General features: G+C 44.7%; 1 protein-coding gene across 4 annotated transcripts in view; it reads right to left on the bottom strand.

Annotated features, from left to right (window-relative positions):
* The window catches only part of UBE2Q2 (ubiquitin conjugating enzyme E2 Q2), a 78,463-nt gene that overhangs the window by 31,377 nt on the left and 29,698 nt on the right, over positions 1-17,388 (bottom strand). For all 4 annotated transcript variants that reach the window (XM_030578885.1, XM_030578882.1, XM_030578884.1 and 1 more), the window contains exon 3: positions 1,014-1,118. In XM_030578885.1, the coding sequence (XP_030434745.1) occupies positions 1,014-1,043 (30 nt within the window). In that variant the 5' untranslated portion in view covers positions 1,044-1,118. The remainder of the gene's footprint in view (positions 1-1,013; positions 1,119-17,388) is intronic.

Raw genomic sequence — 17,388 nt, 5'->3', positions numbered from 1 at the left:
AGCGGTGGCAGCAGTGCAGTTGGTGAAAGTCAGATTGGGAGGACAGACTAGAGATGTGAAGGACAACAAGAACAGTGGAAAATTCAGAGATTCTGATAGTCTGAAAGTCACAAACGACAGTTGTGGGATGCTGATGTATTGGCCTGAGATCAGGAATTCAGCAAGAGAGGTAATAGAGAGACCCATGCTTAGTGAAGACTAGGTCCAAGGAATGGCTGTCATTTCATATGACAGAGCTGAGTCAGGACTGAAGACCAAATGAGATGGGGAGAGAGAAAGTAGAAGGCCAATGAGTCAGATGAGACAGTCAATATAATAAATTAAAGTCACCATGGATAAGAGTAGATGACAGATGAAGAAGAGAGGGGAGCCAGGAGTTGTGAGGCAGTATGTGACAGCCAAGTGGAAGGGGAATGGTGGAGTTAATTTTGACAGATGAGCTCCAAGGATGGTAAATAGATAGGAGGAGAACAACAACATAAAAAAGGCAAATCGTTGTCAACATGCCTCTTGCTAGCTGCTTCAGGGCATAGAGTGATGGAGAAGGAATGTCCTTTGTTCACTACGGACCTCCTGATACATGCAGTAAGACTATGAAAATTGTTACTCAAAGTTGTTCTAGAAGCATGGAAAATATTCTACATGGGGTTTGTTTGTTTTTGAGTCCCCAAACTAAAATCTTGGGCCAAGTTCACAACTGACAGTCCAGAGGTTGTACACATGAACACTTCCCCACAACCTCTAACTCATTCGGAATTGGGATGGGGGTGGGGGAGGGGGGGTAAGGGGGAGCTGTACATTATTCTGTCAATGATAGAAAAGGTAAGTAAATCCTACAACAAAATTAAAAAGGAAGGACAGGTGCCCTAAATTTTGGTATAAAGCAATAGTGCTGTGTGTCCAAACACTGGCTACTTTAAGATCATTCCTTTCCTTCTTGCTGTTTATAATCTTGTTAGAATTAAAAAACAGGCTTTTAATTTCCAGTAGATGTCTAGATCTTTTGGATTTACCTGTCCTGTTGGTAATGGCTGATCTAACATCTCAACATCTGGATGTTGAGGAAGGTTGTATAATCTGCAGAGGTCACATATCAATCGCTTCAGTTGTTGAAGAAGCTATAAAAATTAAAAAAAAAAAAGACAAAAGTTTTATTTTAAACACAATTTAACACATTTCTAAGTTTCTGCACTGGAAGATACTGAACATTTAGCCTGTAATTTTAACATATAAAAGTACAGAACTAAGTCCACACAGTATTAAGTCTACAGAATGGTAACATGAGTAATTAAGTTTCAGACACTATTTCTCTAGAATGATCACACTTCTATAAATTCCTAAATCAGAAAAACACCAGCATGGCAAGTCAACAATGGAAACTGTAGAAGCCTTCTGGGTTTCATAGCTCAAGTATCAAATTTGTGCCAGCAACGTCCATGAAGCTGCTCTATTCTCAGAGCAGTGAAATGGATTAGATCTCAAGAGGCACAATCTCTCAGCTTCTTGTCTTGGAAAAATGTGCTTTTTAAATATGAATGCAGCCTACTACCCCACAGCCTAGAGCCATGTGGCCAGGCATTACCCTTTTTCAACCCACTTTGGGGTAACAGCCCTGGAGCAGTGGGAGCTAGCAGTCCCAGCATAAGCAATGAGACTGGCCCTTGTGCAGGGATAAGAGGAAGAGTAATCTCCTCACCTCACACCGGTCCTACTGTAATAGGCTCAGGCATAATCTCAGCCCAAATTACTAGAACTAGTGGATTCCAGCAGTTAATGTGCTATTGATTACTGTATCTTGCAATAAAGTTATAATATGTAAATGAAGAGACTTCACATGGTCATGGTATCCACACATAGGCTGCAGAACTGGGAGTGGGTGAGGCCACCGTGATCATGGTCTGACCACCTTTTGACTGAGCCAAACCTTAGTGACAATGCGATTGGGTGGTGTTGCAACCAGGCACATGGCTTGCTGCACCACTCAGATTTTCACAGGTCACACTCATTAAAATTCACAAGGGGCAGGTGTAGATATTCATGGCTCATGTCAGGCTGCTGATGGTGGAGGAAGGGGAAGAGGAGGGTCAGGTGTCGGGGACGAAGAGGGAGGAGATCTATGCCTTTTCCCACTTCCCTGCATAGAATAAATTCCTTTATTTCTCCATGTGAGGAATAGTGGCATTAATTTTGCCTCTTACCACTACACTTGAACTGTGCACATTAATTCATTTCCATGATTACTAACATTCCAAACCTCTGAGCAACTCACAAACACCAAAAAAAAAAATAAAAAATAAAAAAAATAAAATCACAAAATGTTTCCTTCCTTTCTCCTTTCCAAGCCCTCAAACAACATGAATTAGGCAAAGAAGCAGGGATTTCAGATAATATATTTGCTATATGATCAACAAGGACTATGTATTATAATACAGAAGATGAAGCCTGAATAAGGTTGCCAAACCCTCCAGAACTGTCCTGGAGTCTCCAGGAATTAAAGATAAATCTTTGATTAAAGATTATATCATGTGACAAAATCTCCAGGAATACGGCCAACCAAAGTGGCAACCTTACCTGCAGGAGCTGGAGATAAGGTACTAACTGCAGCCAGGAACAGATCTCCCTTCTGCAAGATATTAGGAAAAGCTTTCCTGACACTTTCAGAGTGCAAAACAAGATTTCTGTTTACACAGGTCTTTCTGAAGTAGAAGCAGCTATTTTTAGGCCAGAAAGCCCCAATTCCCTTTAAGGAGGCAATCCAGCCTCATCAGTCAGGACAAGGCAGATACTTCAATTAGTTTATTTTGGTGTTTAGATGCCCTGGTGATTAGTAATTATATTCCTTCACATCGCTAGTCCTGGAATTGGCAGCCATTTTAAAGATACAAGGCCTTGTGACTAGCTGAGCTAGATACACTTGATTTATCCCACTGGAGCTGAAAATCCAGGTTATCCAATGGCACAAAGCACTTGTTTCTAGCTCAGACTAGTAGCAAGACAATGATTTTTAAGAGACCTCTTAGCTGACAGAAAAGCTGCTTTCAAAAAGTTTATAAAAAATGTTATGAGTAATTGTTTTCCCACTTTGTACCCTGATGTTCCTTAAAAAGGAAGTTAGTTGCAGGCAGAAAGCTATGAATTACAGTACCAGAACATTAATAAAAAGTCTAAATAGCTCTTTTGTATCTTACTTATGCCACACTTTCTATGGGTACGTCTACATCTACAATTTTGCAGCGCTGGTTGTTACAGCTGTATTAGTACAGCTGTATAGTGCCAGCGCTGCAGAGTGGCCACACTTACAGCAACCAGCGCTGCAAGTGGTGTTAGATGTGGCCACACTGCAGCGCTGTTGGGTGGCTTCAAGGGGGGTTCGGGGAACGCGAGAGCAAACCGCGGGGAAGCTGGTCTCCTTCCCCGGTTTGCTCTCGCGTTCCCCGAACCCCCCCCGTGCAAGCAGGTCTCCTTCCCCGCGGTTTGCTCTCGTGTTCCCCGAACCCCCCTGCAAACCGCGGGGAAGGAGACCTGCTTGCACGGGGGTTCGGGGAACGCGAGAGCACACCGCGGGGAAGGAGACCTGCTTGCACAGAGGGGGTTCGGGGAACACTGGAGCAAGCCGGGGAAGGAGACCTGCTTCCCCGCGGTTTGCTCTCGCGTTCCCCGAACCCCCCTGCAAACCGTGGGGAAGGAGACCCGCTTGGGGGGGGATTCGGAGAACACCGGAGCAAACCGCGGGGAAGGAGACCTGCTTGATTACCAGAGAGGCTTCCTCAGGTATGCTGGGATACCTGCTTATTCCACGGAGGTCAAGAAAAACGCTGGTAAGTGTCTACACTTGATTACCAGCGCTGGATCACCAGCGCTGGATCCTCTACACCCGAGACAAAACGGGAGTACGGCCAGCGCTGCAAACAGGGAGTTGCAGCGCTGGTGATGCCCTGCAGATGTGTACACCTCCTAAGTTGCAGCGCTGTAACCCCCTCACCAGCGCTGCAACTTTGTGATGTAGACAAGCCCAAAGTCTCTGAGACTTGCAGGTCATCCTGACAACTGCTCATGAATAACATAGGTCATGCCAATAAAGCCTGTGTACTACCAACATACATCTAGAGGAAAGTGTGTGGTGGAAATATTCAGACAACACAGTTGGGAAGACTGCACTCCTCATGTGTTGTGCTATTTTTCTGTAGCTTTTTATTTTCTAAAAGCAGCTGACACTTCTATGTATTCTGAATGTTAAGAGTCCTAAGGAGACTGATTAGTGGGTGGAGTGCAGGTGAGGCAGCCATAGGCAGATGATAAATATCACATTGATGTCTCTACCACATATGTATACAGGGCCAATCAGAGGGGGGCCCAGGAGGGCCATTCGGCCTGGGCCTCAAATTCAAAGGGGGCCGCAAATTTACACACTTGTTAATTTTTTGGCATTTGATAAGTGTCAACTTTTTCTATGCGCATCCCTATTGAATCAAAATGTGACTCTCTCAGCTTAGAGCTGCAAATTTAAGCAAATAAGATGTGACTTGGTAAATGACAATTTTTTTTTGTTAACTGATATAGATTTAGTCATAAAGAGTTAAAAATGTTCATAAATATTAATAAAAAATATATTAGTTCTGATGGCACAAAATTATATCATGTGTCATCATTTTTTATTTTTATTATGGCTAGTGGCCTCAAAAGCTGGAAGTGGTCCAGACCTCTCTGCACCTCTGAGAGGGCCTGTGTGTATATACACCTGGGAATAGAATAAAAGCACTAAAATTCAGGGATAAATGGAGTCAACATTATTTAAAATTTTATTTTAAAAAGTGAATTTTATTGTAAGAGACCACTCCCCAGCAGGAGCATTTCTAAAGGCGCAAGAGCTGTAGTTAAACTTCTAAAGAGTCTAGTCATTTTTTACATGGCTATCTATAGCTTCTGAGCACATGGACTTTAAGGCAATGTCCATGCTACCAAATTATGTCAGCCTAACTTACATTGCCATACAGCCACCGCAGTTATTAAATATCACTTGTGTGCACATGCATGCACTTAGCTTGCGGCAGGAGTGCACGTCCTCACCAGGAATGCTTGTATCGATTGTATTATCTGTGTTGGGCATTGTGGGACAAATCCTGAAAGCCAGTAACAATCCATGTAAGCAATGCAGTGTGTAAACTGAACAGTGTGTCGACCTAATTACATTGACTGCGACTCTACACTGCTCGGGGGAAGTGGTGTTATTAAATCAGCATAGGAAAGCACTTACATCAGCGGGAGCCAAATTTAAGCGAAGATACTTCAACAGCAAGATCCATGCAAGGCATCTTACATTGCCCTAACCCAGTAGTGTAGACTAAAGACTAAAATTTAGCTCAACTATTACTAATGGGGGCGGGGAACAAGCCTACGAGCAGCAACATAGAGTGGGGTGTGATTGCAGAAAAGAGGACAAAAGTTTCATTATTTCCCTTTAAAAAGTGGTGGGAGGAGGGGAGCAAGGACAGAAGTAAAGGGGGATTATGAGAGAATAAAAAGACACTTTCTCCCTCTCGCTATGGGATACAAGGATGAGAGAAGCTCCCAAAGTCAGGGGTTGGAAGGAAAAAGGTTCCCATTGTCCTGCATCCAAGAGGATGAAGAGGAGTTCTTCCTTGCTTCCAGCAATTGAAATGAGGCACCTTGAAACAACTTCCAAAATTATTTAATCCCTACTAGACAAGTGTGACATTGCACCCCATATGTTTATGGAAATATGCTTATGAGTGTGAATATAGTGTAACTGGAATATGCTTTATGGAAAAGTTCTCTTGTAAGGTATCATTACTAAGCTTAATCTACTGAGTGTTCATCCTATTTGTATGAATGTATCATTCTTGTATCTGAAGCTAAAAATATGAAGTACTACTCTAAAGTCCTACTGTAATTATGCGAAGGGTGGGCCATTAATGGTGGTTTAGAATCTTGATGGCTCCAATTGACTAGGACAATTGGTTGTAAATGGCTCTATTTACTTGCAAGCCTTCCTATGAGCCAGGCCGGGAAGAATGGAGGTTTGGGGTCTCACAGGACATGTGACCATGCCACCTGGTACTGGAATCCTGCCTTGTGCCAAAGATATAAAAGCGGGTGGAACAGAACTAAGGGGGCTGCCAGTCATGAGAAATCCCCTAGTTACCACCTTAGCTGGAACTAACAAGAACTATACTGGGGAAAGGATTGGGCCCAGACTAGGAAGGCATCTAGTCTGTGAAAGAAGCTTATTGGAACATTTGAGGGTGAGATTTACCTGCATTCAGTTTCTTAATGAATTAGGCTTAGACTTGTGTGTTTTGTTTTAATGTTGCTTGATAACTTTGTTCTGTCTGTTATTACATAAAATCACTTAAATCCTACTTTTTATACTTAATAAAAATCACTTTTGTTTATTAGTAAACCCAGAGTAAGTGATTAATACTTGGGGAGCAAACAGCTGTGCATCTCTCTCTATCAGTGTTATAGAGAGGAGACAATTTATGAGTTTTCCCTGTGTAAGCTTTATACAGAGTAAAACCAATTTATTTGGTGTTTGGATCCCACCGGGAGCTGGGTGTCTGGGTGCTGGAAATAAGTGACTTGCTGAGCAGTTTTTGGTTAAAGACTGCAGTTTGGGGGGCATGGCCCAGACCTGGGTCTGTGTTCCAGCAGACTAGCATGTCTGGCTCAGCAGGGCAGGGTTCTGGAGTCCCAAGCTGACAGAGAAAATGGGCTCAGAGGTAGTTTCAGCACATCAGGTGACAGTCCCAAGGTGGTCTCTGTGACCAAACCCATCACAAGAGCTATGGAAATAGTGTACAATAGGCGTCTCATCATGGGCTGCCCATAGACCCAGTTATCTCCTACCTTACCCACTTCTTTCTGGATAGTAAAAAATACTTAGAATTTGAGCTGTTCCAGAGGGAATGTGTTATTGAATTGCTATCTCAACTGCCCTGTGAGGTATGCAAGTAACCTCATTTACGGAAAGAGAAACAGACATCAAGTAAAACTATTTGCTCTAGGTCACACAAAGGCTGCAAAGCTGGGAACTGAACCCCAGTTGGCATATCAACCACACGGCAATTTTTTCCCATCCAGTCTGGCTATTTCCAGGAGTGCACCAATCTGTCTGAGACATTAGCTCCCCCTGATAAAGGTCACCACCACCTTCCTTAAAACCAGCAAGGTTAGCAAGCCACAAATTCCCCAGCAATCAGAACAATGTATAAAGATGCTGTGATGAAAAGTGTCTGTATTACTTGTGTGACTCAATTTCTCTGGCCAGTTTTGTACTGTGACCTGCCTGAATGCACAGTGCTAAAATCAGAGGAAGCTACAGAAGGGGGGAGGGAGGTTACAGAACACAGCACGTGAGATAAAGCCATGGCAGAAATAAGTGAGCCTTAGGCCTGGTCTACACTACGCGTTTAAACTGATTTTAGAAGCGTTAAACCGATTTAATGCTGTACCCGTCCACACTACGAGGCCCTTTATAGCGATAAAAAGGGCTCTTTATATTTTGATTTCTGTAATCCTCCCCAACGAAAGGAGTAGCGTTAAAATCGGTATTACCATATCGGATTAGGGTTAGTGTGGCCGCAAATCGACAGTATTGGCCTCCGGGCAGTATCCCACAGTGCACCACTGTGACCACTCTGGACAGCAATCTCAGCTCGGATGCAGTGGCCAGGTAAACAGGAAAAGCCCCGTGAAATTTTGATTTTCATTTCCTGTTTGCCCAGCGTGGAGCTCTGATCAGCACAGGTGGCAATGCAGTCCCAAATCCAAAAAGAGCTCCAGCATGGACCGTACGGGAGATACTGAATCTGATCACTGTATGGGGAAATAAATCTGTTCTATCAGAGCTCCATTACAGAAGACGAAATGCCAAAGCGTTTTGAAAAAAAAAAAAAAAAATCTACAGGCTACACAGTGCTGCGTGACAAGCGTAATGGGAAGCCAGAGACTCAAACGGAGGGAGGGGGTACTGAGGACTCCAGCTATCCCACAGTCCACAGCAGTCTCCGAAAAGTATTTGCATTCTTGGCTGAGCTCCCAATGCCTGTAGGGTCAAACACATTGTCCGGCGTGGTTCAGGGAATAGCTCGTCAATTTACTCCCTCCCCCACCCCACGTGAAAGAAAAGGGAAAGAAATCATTTGACTTTTTTCAATGTCACCCTATGTCTACTGAATGCTGCTGGTAGACGCGATGCTGCAGCAGTGAAGAGCAGTATCCACTCCTCTCCCCTCCCTGGTGACAGACGGTACATGCTTGATAACTGCTGAATACCCCTGGATGGCCTCAGCACCTGGGTAAAAATAGGAATGATTCCTGGTCATTCCCAGTAGATGGCACAGAACGGCTGGTAACTGTCCTCATCATAGCAACTGGGGGCTGAGCTCCATCAGCCCCCTCCCTTTCTGGTGTAAAGAAAAGATTCTCTACTGCTTGGACTATCGTCGCAGCGGGATGCTTGGCTCCTCTCCCCCACACCGCTTAATGTCATGCCTGGACTGTCATAGCACGGGGAGGCTGCCTCCCCCTCATTTTATCTCACTAACAAGTCACTGTTTCTTATTCCTGCATTCTTTATAACGTCATGACACAAATGGGGGGGGGGACACTGCCACAGTAGCCCAGGAAGGTTGGGGGAGGAGGGAAGCAACGGGTGGGGTTGTTGCAGGGGCACCCCCTGTGAATGGCATGTAGCTCATCATTTCTGCGGGATCTGACATGGAGCAGCTGTACTCTGATACACTACTTCTCTACTACACTTGCTCCAAATTCTAGGCAGGACTGACTATTTTTAGAAACCATAAAGGAGGAATTGACTCGGGGAGTCATTCCCACTTTTGCTTTTGCGCCCCCAGCCCACCTCAGCCAGGGGCACCCATGATAGCAGCAGATAGCACAGAAGAACAGATAATTGTCATCTCATTGCCAAATTACCCTGGCAGCAGACAGTACAGAATGACTGGTAACCATCTCTGCTATCATGCAAAAGCAAATTAATGCTGCTGTGTACCTCTGGAGTATCGCCTCTGTCCGCGGCATCCAGTACACATATGGTGACTGTAAAAAAAAAAAAAAAAAAAAAAAAAAAAAAAAACTGAATGGGCTCCATGGTTGCCATGCTATGGTGTCTGCAAGGACAATCCAGGGAAAAAGGGCGCAAAATGATTGTCTGCCGTTGCTTTCCCGGAGGAAGGAATGACTGACGACATTTACCCAGAACCACCCGCGACAATGATTTTTGCCCCATCTGCCACTGGGCTCTCAATCTAGAATTCTAAGGGGCAGGGGAGACTGCGGGAACTATGGGATAGCTACGGAATAGCTACCCACAGTGCAACGCTCCGGAAATCGACGGACCATGGACGCACACTGCCAAATTAATGAGCTTAGTGTGGCCGCGTGCACTCGACTTTATACAATCTGTTTTATAAAACCAGTTTATGTAAAATCGGAATTATCTCGTAGTGTAGACATACCCTTACATACACAGCTTTAAAGGAGTTAAGGTAATGATGGTTGGGCCATCAAGTGGCAGGAGAATTTACCTCGCTGGCTCCATGCATCCTAGGATGTTTTACTCTTCCCAAGACTAAACCTGGGATCAAAGAAGATTTACAAAATCACACAGACCCTAGAAAAGGGAGGCATTATTTTTGGGTGAGCTGAAAGAGACTGGCCAGGATGTATCAGTGAAACGATCGACAGAAAGTCAGAGACAGGGAGAAGGCTGCAAGCAGTGTAAGCGGCTTCTCCCAAATCAGAGATGTGGAATAAGACAAACTTCCCTGAGATGGGTCTAGAGGCTAAGTTTAGGCAAGGGACTACACTTGTAGGTCTGCTTTTTTAAAATCCATTCTGGCCAAAATAAGCCAGTCTTTGTTTGGAAGAAGCTGTTTCAATCTCACAGCAATTATATACTACCACAGGCTCCCAAAGGATAAACCCTGGTGGACCTGCTGAATCAGTCACTGTTGGTACCCAAGGGGCTGTAACCCAATCATGGGTCAGTGTGGACAACTTGTAGAATTCCACTCAAGCAAAGGTAGAAGCCTGATACCAGTGTGTGTTTGGAGGGGGGCGGGGAAAGAGATGCACTCAAAGAGCCATTTACAGGTTAGCAGTGACACTGATTCCAACAGGCTGGCAGCCTTTTCTTGTCAAAAGATACGTCATTAACATTTTCCCTGCTACATGCACTTGGTAGGGGTTGGAAATGAATAGTTCATAAGGTTTTATTTCTCCAGGCCACAAGAAACCTGTTTGTACCTTACCATGTTCATTTTTCTACTAGCAGCACAGGCATCAGAAAGATTGCAACTTTGCATTCTGCCTTCTACTGCAGATGAGCTCTTCACTTAAAAGTCCTTAGGGTATGGCTACACTTGAAATTTCAAAACGCTGCCACGGCAGCGCTTTGAAGTGTGAGTGTAGTCGGAGCGCCAGCGCTGGGAGAGAGCTCTCCCAGCGCTGCACGTAAACCACATCCCTTACGGGTGTAGCTTGCAGAGCTGGGAGCCACGCTCCCAGCGCTGCAGCACTGATTACACTGAGGTTTTACAGCGCTGTATCTTGCAGCGCTCAGGGGGGTGTTTTTTCACACCCCTGAGCATGAAAGTTGCAGTGCTGTAAAGTGCCAGTGTAGCCATGGCCTTAATCTTTTCTCACAAATGAGGCAGCTGACCATCATGACTGAAGGATAGACATCTCTTGTGATTAACCCCCGTGTTCTGTTTCAAGGGCTTGAAAAGAAGCCAGAAAAATCAGCCACTATTCCAGAAGGAATGCAGCTACTTCTGAAAGGCATTAAAATCAGACAATTGTTTTAATTGGTATTAACCAGCAAGCAGCATAAATGGTTGTACTAATGCTCTGACAAGTCTAGGGCCCGGTCTACACTACGAGTTTAGGTTGAATTTAGCAATATGTTAAATCAAATTAACCCTGCATCTGTCCACACAAAGCCATTTTAGTCGACATAAAGGGCTCTTAAAATCTATTTCTATACTCCTTCCCGATGAGGGAAGTAGCGCTGAAATAGACATTGCTGGTTCAAATTAGGGTTAGTGTGGACACAGATACATGGTATTGGCCTCCGGGAGCTATCCCACAGTGCACCATTGTGACCGCTCTGGACAACGATCTGAACTCAGATGCACTGCCCAGGTAGACAGGAAAAGCCCTATAAACTTTTGAATTTCATTTCCTGTTTGCCCAACGTGGAGACCTGATCAGCACAAGTGACAATGCAGTCCCAGAATCGAAAAAGAGCTCCAGCATGGACCGTACGGGAGGTACTGGATCCGATCGCTGCATGGGGAAAATGAATCTGTGCTATCAGAATTCCTTTTCAAAAAGACAGAATGCCAAAGAATTTGAAAAAAATCTCCAAGTCCATGATGGACAAAGGCCACAACAGGGACTCGCAGTGCCCCGTGAAACTTAAGGAGCTGAGACAAGCGTACCAGAAAGCCAAAGAATCAAATGGACACTCCAGGACAGAGCTGCAGACATGACACTTCTACGCTGAGCTGCAGGCAATTTGGGGGAGGGGGTAGCGCCCCCACTACCCCACCCCTGTCTGTGGACTCCAATGAGATGATGGGGTACTCTCAGTCATCATGCTGGAGGATTTTGTGGATGGAGAAGATGAGAAGGAGGACGACGATGACAACAATGAGGAGGTTGAGGAGAGCAAACAGCATGCCGTTCTCCCCAACTGCCAGGATCTTTTTCTCACCCTGACTGAAATACCCTCCTATGGTGGTATCCCGGACCATGAAGCCGTAGAAGGTACCTCTGGTGAGTGTACCTTTGTGAATATAAAACAGTTTAAAAGCAAGCGTTTTTTAGATGATTAATTTGCCCTGAGGACTTGGGATGCAGTTGTGGCCAGTACAGCTACTGGAAAACTCTTAATGTGTCTCCGGATGGAGCGGAAATCCTCCAGGGACATCACCATGAAGCTCTCCTGGAGGTACTCTAAAAGCCTTTGCAGAAGGTTTCTGGGGAGAGCAGCCTTATTCTGTCCTTCATGGTAGGACACTTTACCACGTCATGCTAGTAGCAAGTAATCTGGTATCATTGCATGACAAAGCCTGGCAGCATATGGTCCCAGTGTTTGCTGGCATTCAAGCAACATCCATTCTTTATCTCCTCAGGAGAGTGATATCGTTCATGGTAACCTGGTTGAAATACGGGAATTTAATTAAGGGGACATTCATAGGTGGCTCTGAGGAAGGGGCGACTGACGACTGTAGCTATCCCACAGTTCCCGCAGTCTCCGCCAACCATTTGAATTCTGGGTTGAGCTCCCAGTGCCTGATGGTCAAAAACATTGTCATGGGTGGGTACATGTCACATCAGCGCCCCTCGTGAAAGCAACTGGGGAAAAAAAAAAAAAACAAAAAACTCATTTCTTGCCTTTTTCCCCCCATTGTCACCATTATGTCTACTGGATGCTGCTGGCAGACATGATATTGCAGCGCTACATAGCGGCATCCCCTTGCCTTGCCGATGGCAGACGGTACAGTATGACTGGTAGCTATCATTGTCATCCCGTGGGTGCTCCTGGCTGGCCTCTGTGAGGTTGGTTGAGAGCGCCTGGACAAAAATGAGAATGACTTCAGGTCATTCTCTAAGTTTTTGTAATGGAGATTCAGTCCTGCCTGGAATATCATGCCACCTGGAGGCTTCTGCCTCAGGCTGTTCTCCGAGTCGTCAGTACTGCACGGTCACACCTACCCCAGCCTACCCCTTGCTCTCATGGCTCATGAAGCCTGGACAGTAGTAATGAGCAGTCCACCTACAGGCTGAGCAAGTGCAGAATGGTGGTTCACTCTATTTCCCTGTAAGCCATCCGCCCTCCCCTCCTCCCTTTGATCTCTGACTTTATTGCCTCTGCAAGCAGTGTTTCAAATTCATTCACTCTTTATTACTTCATCACACAAATGGGGGGCTAACTGCCACGGTAGCCCAGTGGGGTGGTGGAGGAGGGAAGCAACAGGTGGGGTTGATGCAGGGGCACCTCCTAGAATGGCATGCAGCTCATTTCTGCGGGATATCTGGGACTCTGACCCAGAGCAGCCGTTTGCATCTGTGGTTCTTTAGCAGGCTTGCCTGATATTCTAGGCAAGACTGAATCTCCATTAGATAAAACTTAAAGAGAATGAACCTGAGGAGTCATTCCCATTTTTGTCCAGGCGCCCCCAACCGACCTCACCGAGGCTGGCCAGGAGCACCCATGACAGCAGCAGACGGTACACTATGACTGGTAACAGTCTTTGCCAACTTGCAAAGGCAAGGAGCTGCTGCTGAGTAGCACTGCAGTACTGAGTCTGTCAGCAGCACCCAGCAGACGTACAGGACAGCGAGCTGAGCAGACTCCATGCTCGCCGTGGTATGTCATCTGCACAGGTAACCCAGCAAACAAGGCAAGAAACGATTTTTCCCGTTGCTTTCATGGGGGGGAGGGGGGGAGGGGGCTGACGACCTGCACCCAGAACCACCTGCGCCAATGTTTTTACCCCATGAGGCATTGGGAGCGCAACCCAGAATTCTAATGGGGGGGGGTGGAGACTATGGGAACTGTGGGATAGTTACCACAGTGCAATGCTCCAAAAGTCGATGCTAGCCTCGACACTGTGGACGCACACCGCCGACTTAATGCGCTTAGTGGGGACACACAAAGGACAGTATCAAATTGTTTTTTGTTTTTTTAGAAATCAAACAAACAAACAAACAGACTTCTATTAAATTGAACTAATTTCATAGTGTAGACATACCCTCAGAGGAAACACCCAGTTAACAGCTCAAAACCAAAGAGGAAGCTGTATTCTGAGAGCCTTTCCTGCTAAGACACACTAAAGAGAAACTCTGGCCACAGTCAGATGCCTTCCCCTCACTCCCTCTGCCCCAAATTGCTCTTCTGAAACAATCATTGTCAGCTTTTATCCTGCACTATTCTGGCTGCCATGTCAAGCCATTTCTCAGGTGAGAGAATGTACCTTCCAGTCTATCATCTGCTTTGTCCAATTCATTCTATGTTTAGTGTCACTGAGTTGTTTGTTTTGGGGAGTTTTGTTTGTTATTTAAATGTACGGCTCCCAAATTCTCAGAAAATCTGGGCTAGATATTATAGATCCAGGCTATCAAAGAAAGATGCAATCTCTAAGACAGAACACCAGTGACTCTTGTGCATTAGATTCCTCTTCCCTGCCAAGTATCTGAGTACAGCCTAGATTTGAGAAGCCAGAGAATCTTCAGAAGATAGGTGCCATAACAGGATGACTTAGAGAGGGATATGACCATAGCTGATGAGACCTACTGTCATAAACAGATTGTTAAGGGTTAATGTCTCTTCTACCTGTAAAGGGTTACAGGCAGGGAACTGGACACCTGACCAGAAGACCAATCAGAAGACAAGATACTTTTAAAATTGGGTGGAGGGAATCTTTTGTGTGTGTTCTTTGTCCGTTGTGTGTTCTTCTCTTGGAGGGTCTGAGAGAGACCAGACATTACTACAGGCTCTCTAAGTTTCTTTCCAAATAGTAAGTAAAAACAGGAGGTTTAGGCTTTTTGATTGTTTTACTCTATTTGCAATTGTGGATCTGGCTGGTTAACTTTTAAATGTGTAGTTGCTGGGAATATTTTGATTTGTATTGGTAGTGGGGGGAAGTCTCTCTGGAGTCTGTAAGCTATAGGACCTTGTACTATTTACATCTTGAAGTTACAGAGATAATTCTTTCCTTTCTTTTATTAAAAGATTTCTTTTAGAGAACCTGATTGATTTTTTTTTGTTTCCCCTGTTTTATTCCAGGGGATTGGGATAACTCACCAGGACCGGGGGGGGGGTGGGGGGAGAGAGAGAGATAGATTCAAGGAAAACCAGAGAGAGATTCTGTTTGCCTCTTTGTGGAAGGGAAGGGAGATGCTTCTCTGTATGGTGATTTAAGAGGTTGGCTCAATATCTCTCAGGATAGCCCAGGGAGGGAAATTCTGGGAGGGGGAAAGATGGGGGAATGGTTTATTTTTTCCTTGTTTTAAGAACCCAAGGGATCTGGGTTCTTGGGGTCCCCAGGGAAGGTTGGGGAGGTCAGAGTGCCCCAAAACACTATTTTTGGGTGGTGGCAGCGCTATCAGATCTAAGCTGGTAATTAAGCTTAGAGGATTCAGGTGCCAATATCTCATTTTCTGAACTCTTAGGTTCAGATCTGAGAAGGAATGCTATGATATCTACCCACCTCAACTTGTGCACCATTTTAATGAAAACTTCAGTTGTAGGCTGACTGAGACACTTCTCATATCTCAATACCTGACTGTTAATCCTGATATTAAAAACTTACCAAGAAAAATCTACTTTTATTCTTTTAGCAGAATCTTACATCAAAAAAGATTCTGCAGGAGGCAGAAGGACATTAGGATGTTTTCCTAAAAAACACAAACACCACAAGAGAACTGTGAAATAGTCTTACACTCACCCGAGTTATATCATGGTAACTGAGTGACTCCAAGTAGAGCTATGAAATTATTTATACCCCTCTGGGGTCCTGCAAACTTGTTCTTGCAATTGCTGTGATAGTGTTATAGTTCTAAGAGATTTTTAGAGACATTTATTTCAAATTCCTGTGTTCACGTTTTATGAATATGACAACAAGTTTTATTTAACTCTGGCCCACACAAGAGGCCCTTTTATATGTTCTTCAGAGATTTTCTATTACAGCACAAAGAATTTTAGGGATCCTTAATTGTAAAATTAACGTATTCCCTGGCTCCACTGTGAAGCATAGTGCCTTTGACCACCTAGGAAACACACTGGATAAAAGAATACATAGCAATGCAGCAGTAAGTGCTAGCCTTCCACTCTAGGAAATAGCTAGAGAATATGGCGGGGAGGGACAGCATGAAGGGGAAGAGAGAGGGGAAAAAAAAAAAAAGGTAGAGAATATCTTGCTTCATATGTGTCACTCTATTTAAAGAAACATCAACTCTTACTATGACTGAAATATTGCGTCCAAGCATGTCCCATAGCTGTTTAAAGTTTTAGCAGAACAAAAATGAAGCTTCCATCCTACATTATCCCTTAGTATACGTCTACATTATGGTTAAAAACCTGCAACTAGCCCAAGCCAGATGACTCTGGTTTGGGCTAAGGGGCTGTTTCATTGCAGTGTGGACATTCATGCTCTGGCTGGACCCTGGGCTGCATCCTGGCCCCAAATGACTACATTGCAATTAAATAGCCCCTTATCCTGAGCCCCCAAGTCCAAGTCAGCCAGCACAGGCCAGCCGCGTCTAACACATACCCTTAGTGATCCCAGCAGAAACACAGTTGCTACTGTTTGAATAATTTGTATGAGGGAGATTATGTTCTTCACTGAAATAAGAAAAATTTAAAGTGTTTTAATTCATAAATCAGGAAGTTTTAATATGCTCATAGTTACATTAACTTATCCACATTACAGATATCTGTATTGTGTCAAAAAATATTAAAAAACACATTATCAAGGTTGCAAAGTCAAGCACTCAAAATTTCAGAAATGCCAGAAATAAAGTTGTCCATGCAACCCTCATTCAGCTCCCTTGCGCATATGAATTATGATGGTCTTTAATCACAAATTTTTGAAGTAGTATAGTTGGATAAATAGTAGTTTCCCACTTTTTAAAGAAAAAACTGAAAAAAAAAACAAGTGGTATGTGGAACCATATTGATGCCTAATTTGGGTCATCAGCAGGGTCCAGATCCTCAGATGCACAGCACAGATCTCTACTACTCTAACTAGTAGCTCTAGTAGTCTGTTTTCCTTTATGTAGATAAGACACTAGAAAAGGGATGAGAGAGACTGTCAGTGGGTTTTACAGCTACGGACTGACAGAGGAAAGAAAAGACTAAGGACCTAAAACTGCACCTAGGAGCCCCAGAGGAGAATGTGTTCAGACATCCTTCTGCCCCCTGCCATATACCCCAGCTAACCACTCATGCACCTTCCCCTCCTCTGAAGGCCTCCACCCCCACACTCCCTGCATTTGAGTCATGCTGTTTTCTCCTCCTTTCTGATTGGCCACCAGCTGGATGAGCACTGAAAACACGGGAGCAATTGTCTCCCTGCTCTCAGTGCCTCTGCCCAGATAAGTACCCTCTGGCTGCCAGGAAGACTCCTGCTCACCCCAGGCTGGAGCATGCCTGGTGCTGACTGAACATTTAGAGAGACTTAACTCACTTGTGCAGGTACAAACTGCATTTTTTCCAGAGGCTTACAATTTGACCAGAGTTGGGGAAAATTTACACAGGGATAGCAGCAAAAAGGCACACCTGAAACTAGGGTCACCTCTCTACCATGTCTAGAGTCCCTGCAGATTTCCCTCAGCATG

The sequence above is a fragment of the Gopherus evgoodei genome, chromosome 10 (genome assembly GCF_007399415.2).
Source record: "Gopherus evgoodei ecotype Sinaloan lineage chromosome 10, rGopEvg1_v1.p, whole genome shotgun sequence".
Taxonomy (NCBI): domain Eukaryota; kingdom Metazoa; phylum Chordata; order Testudines; family Testudinidae; genus Gopherus; species Gopherus evgoodei.
Note: the sequence above shows the minus strand (reverse complement) of the source record. Positions and strands in the feature narration are given on the sequence as shown.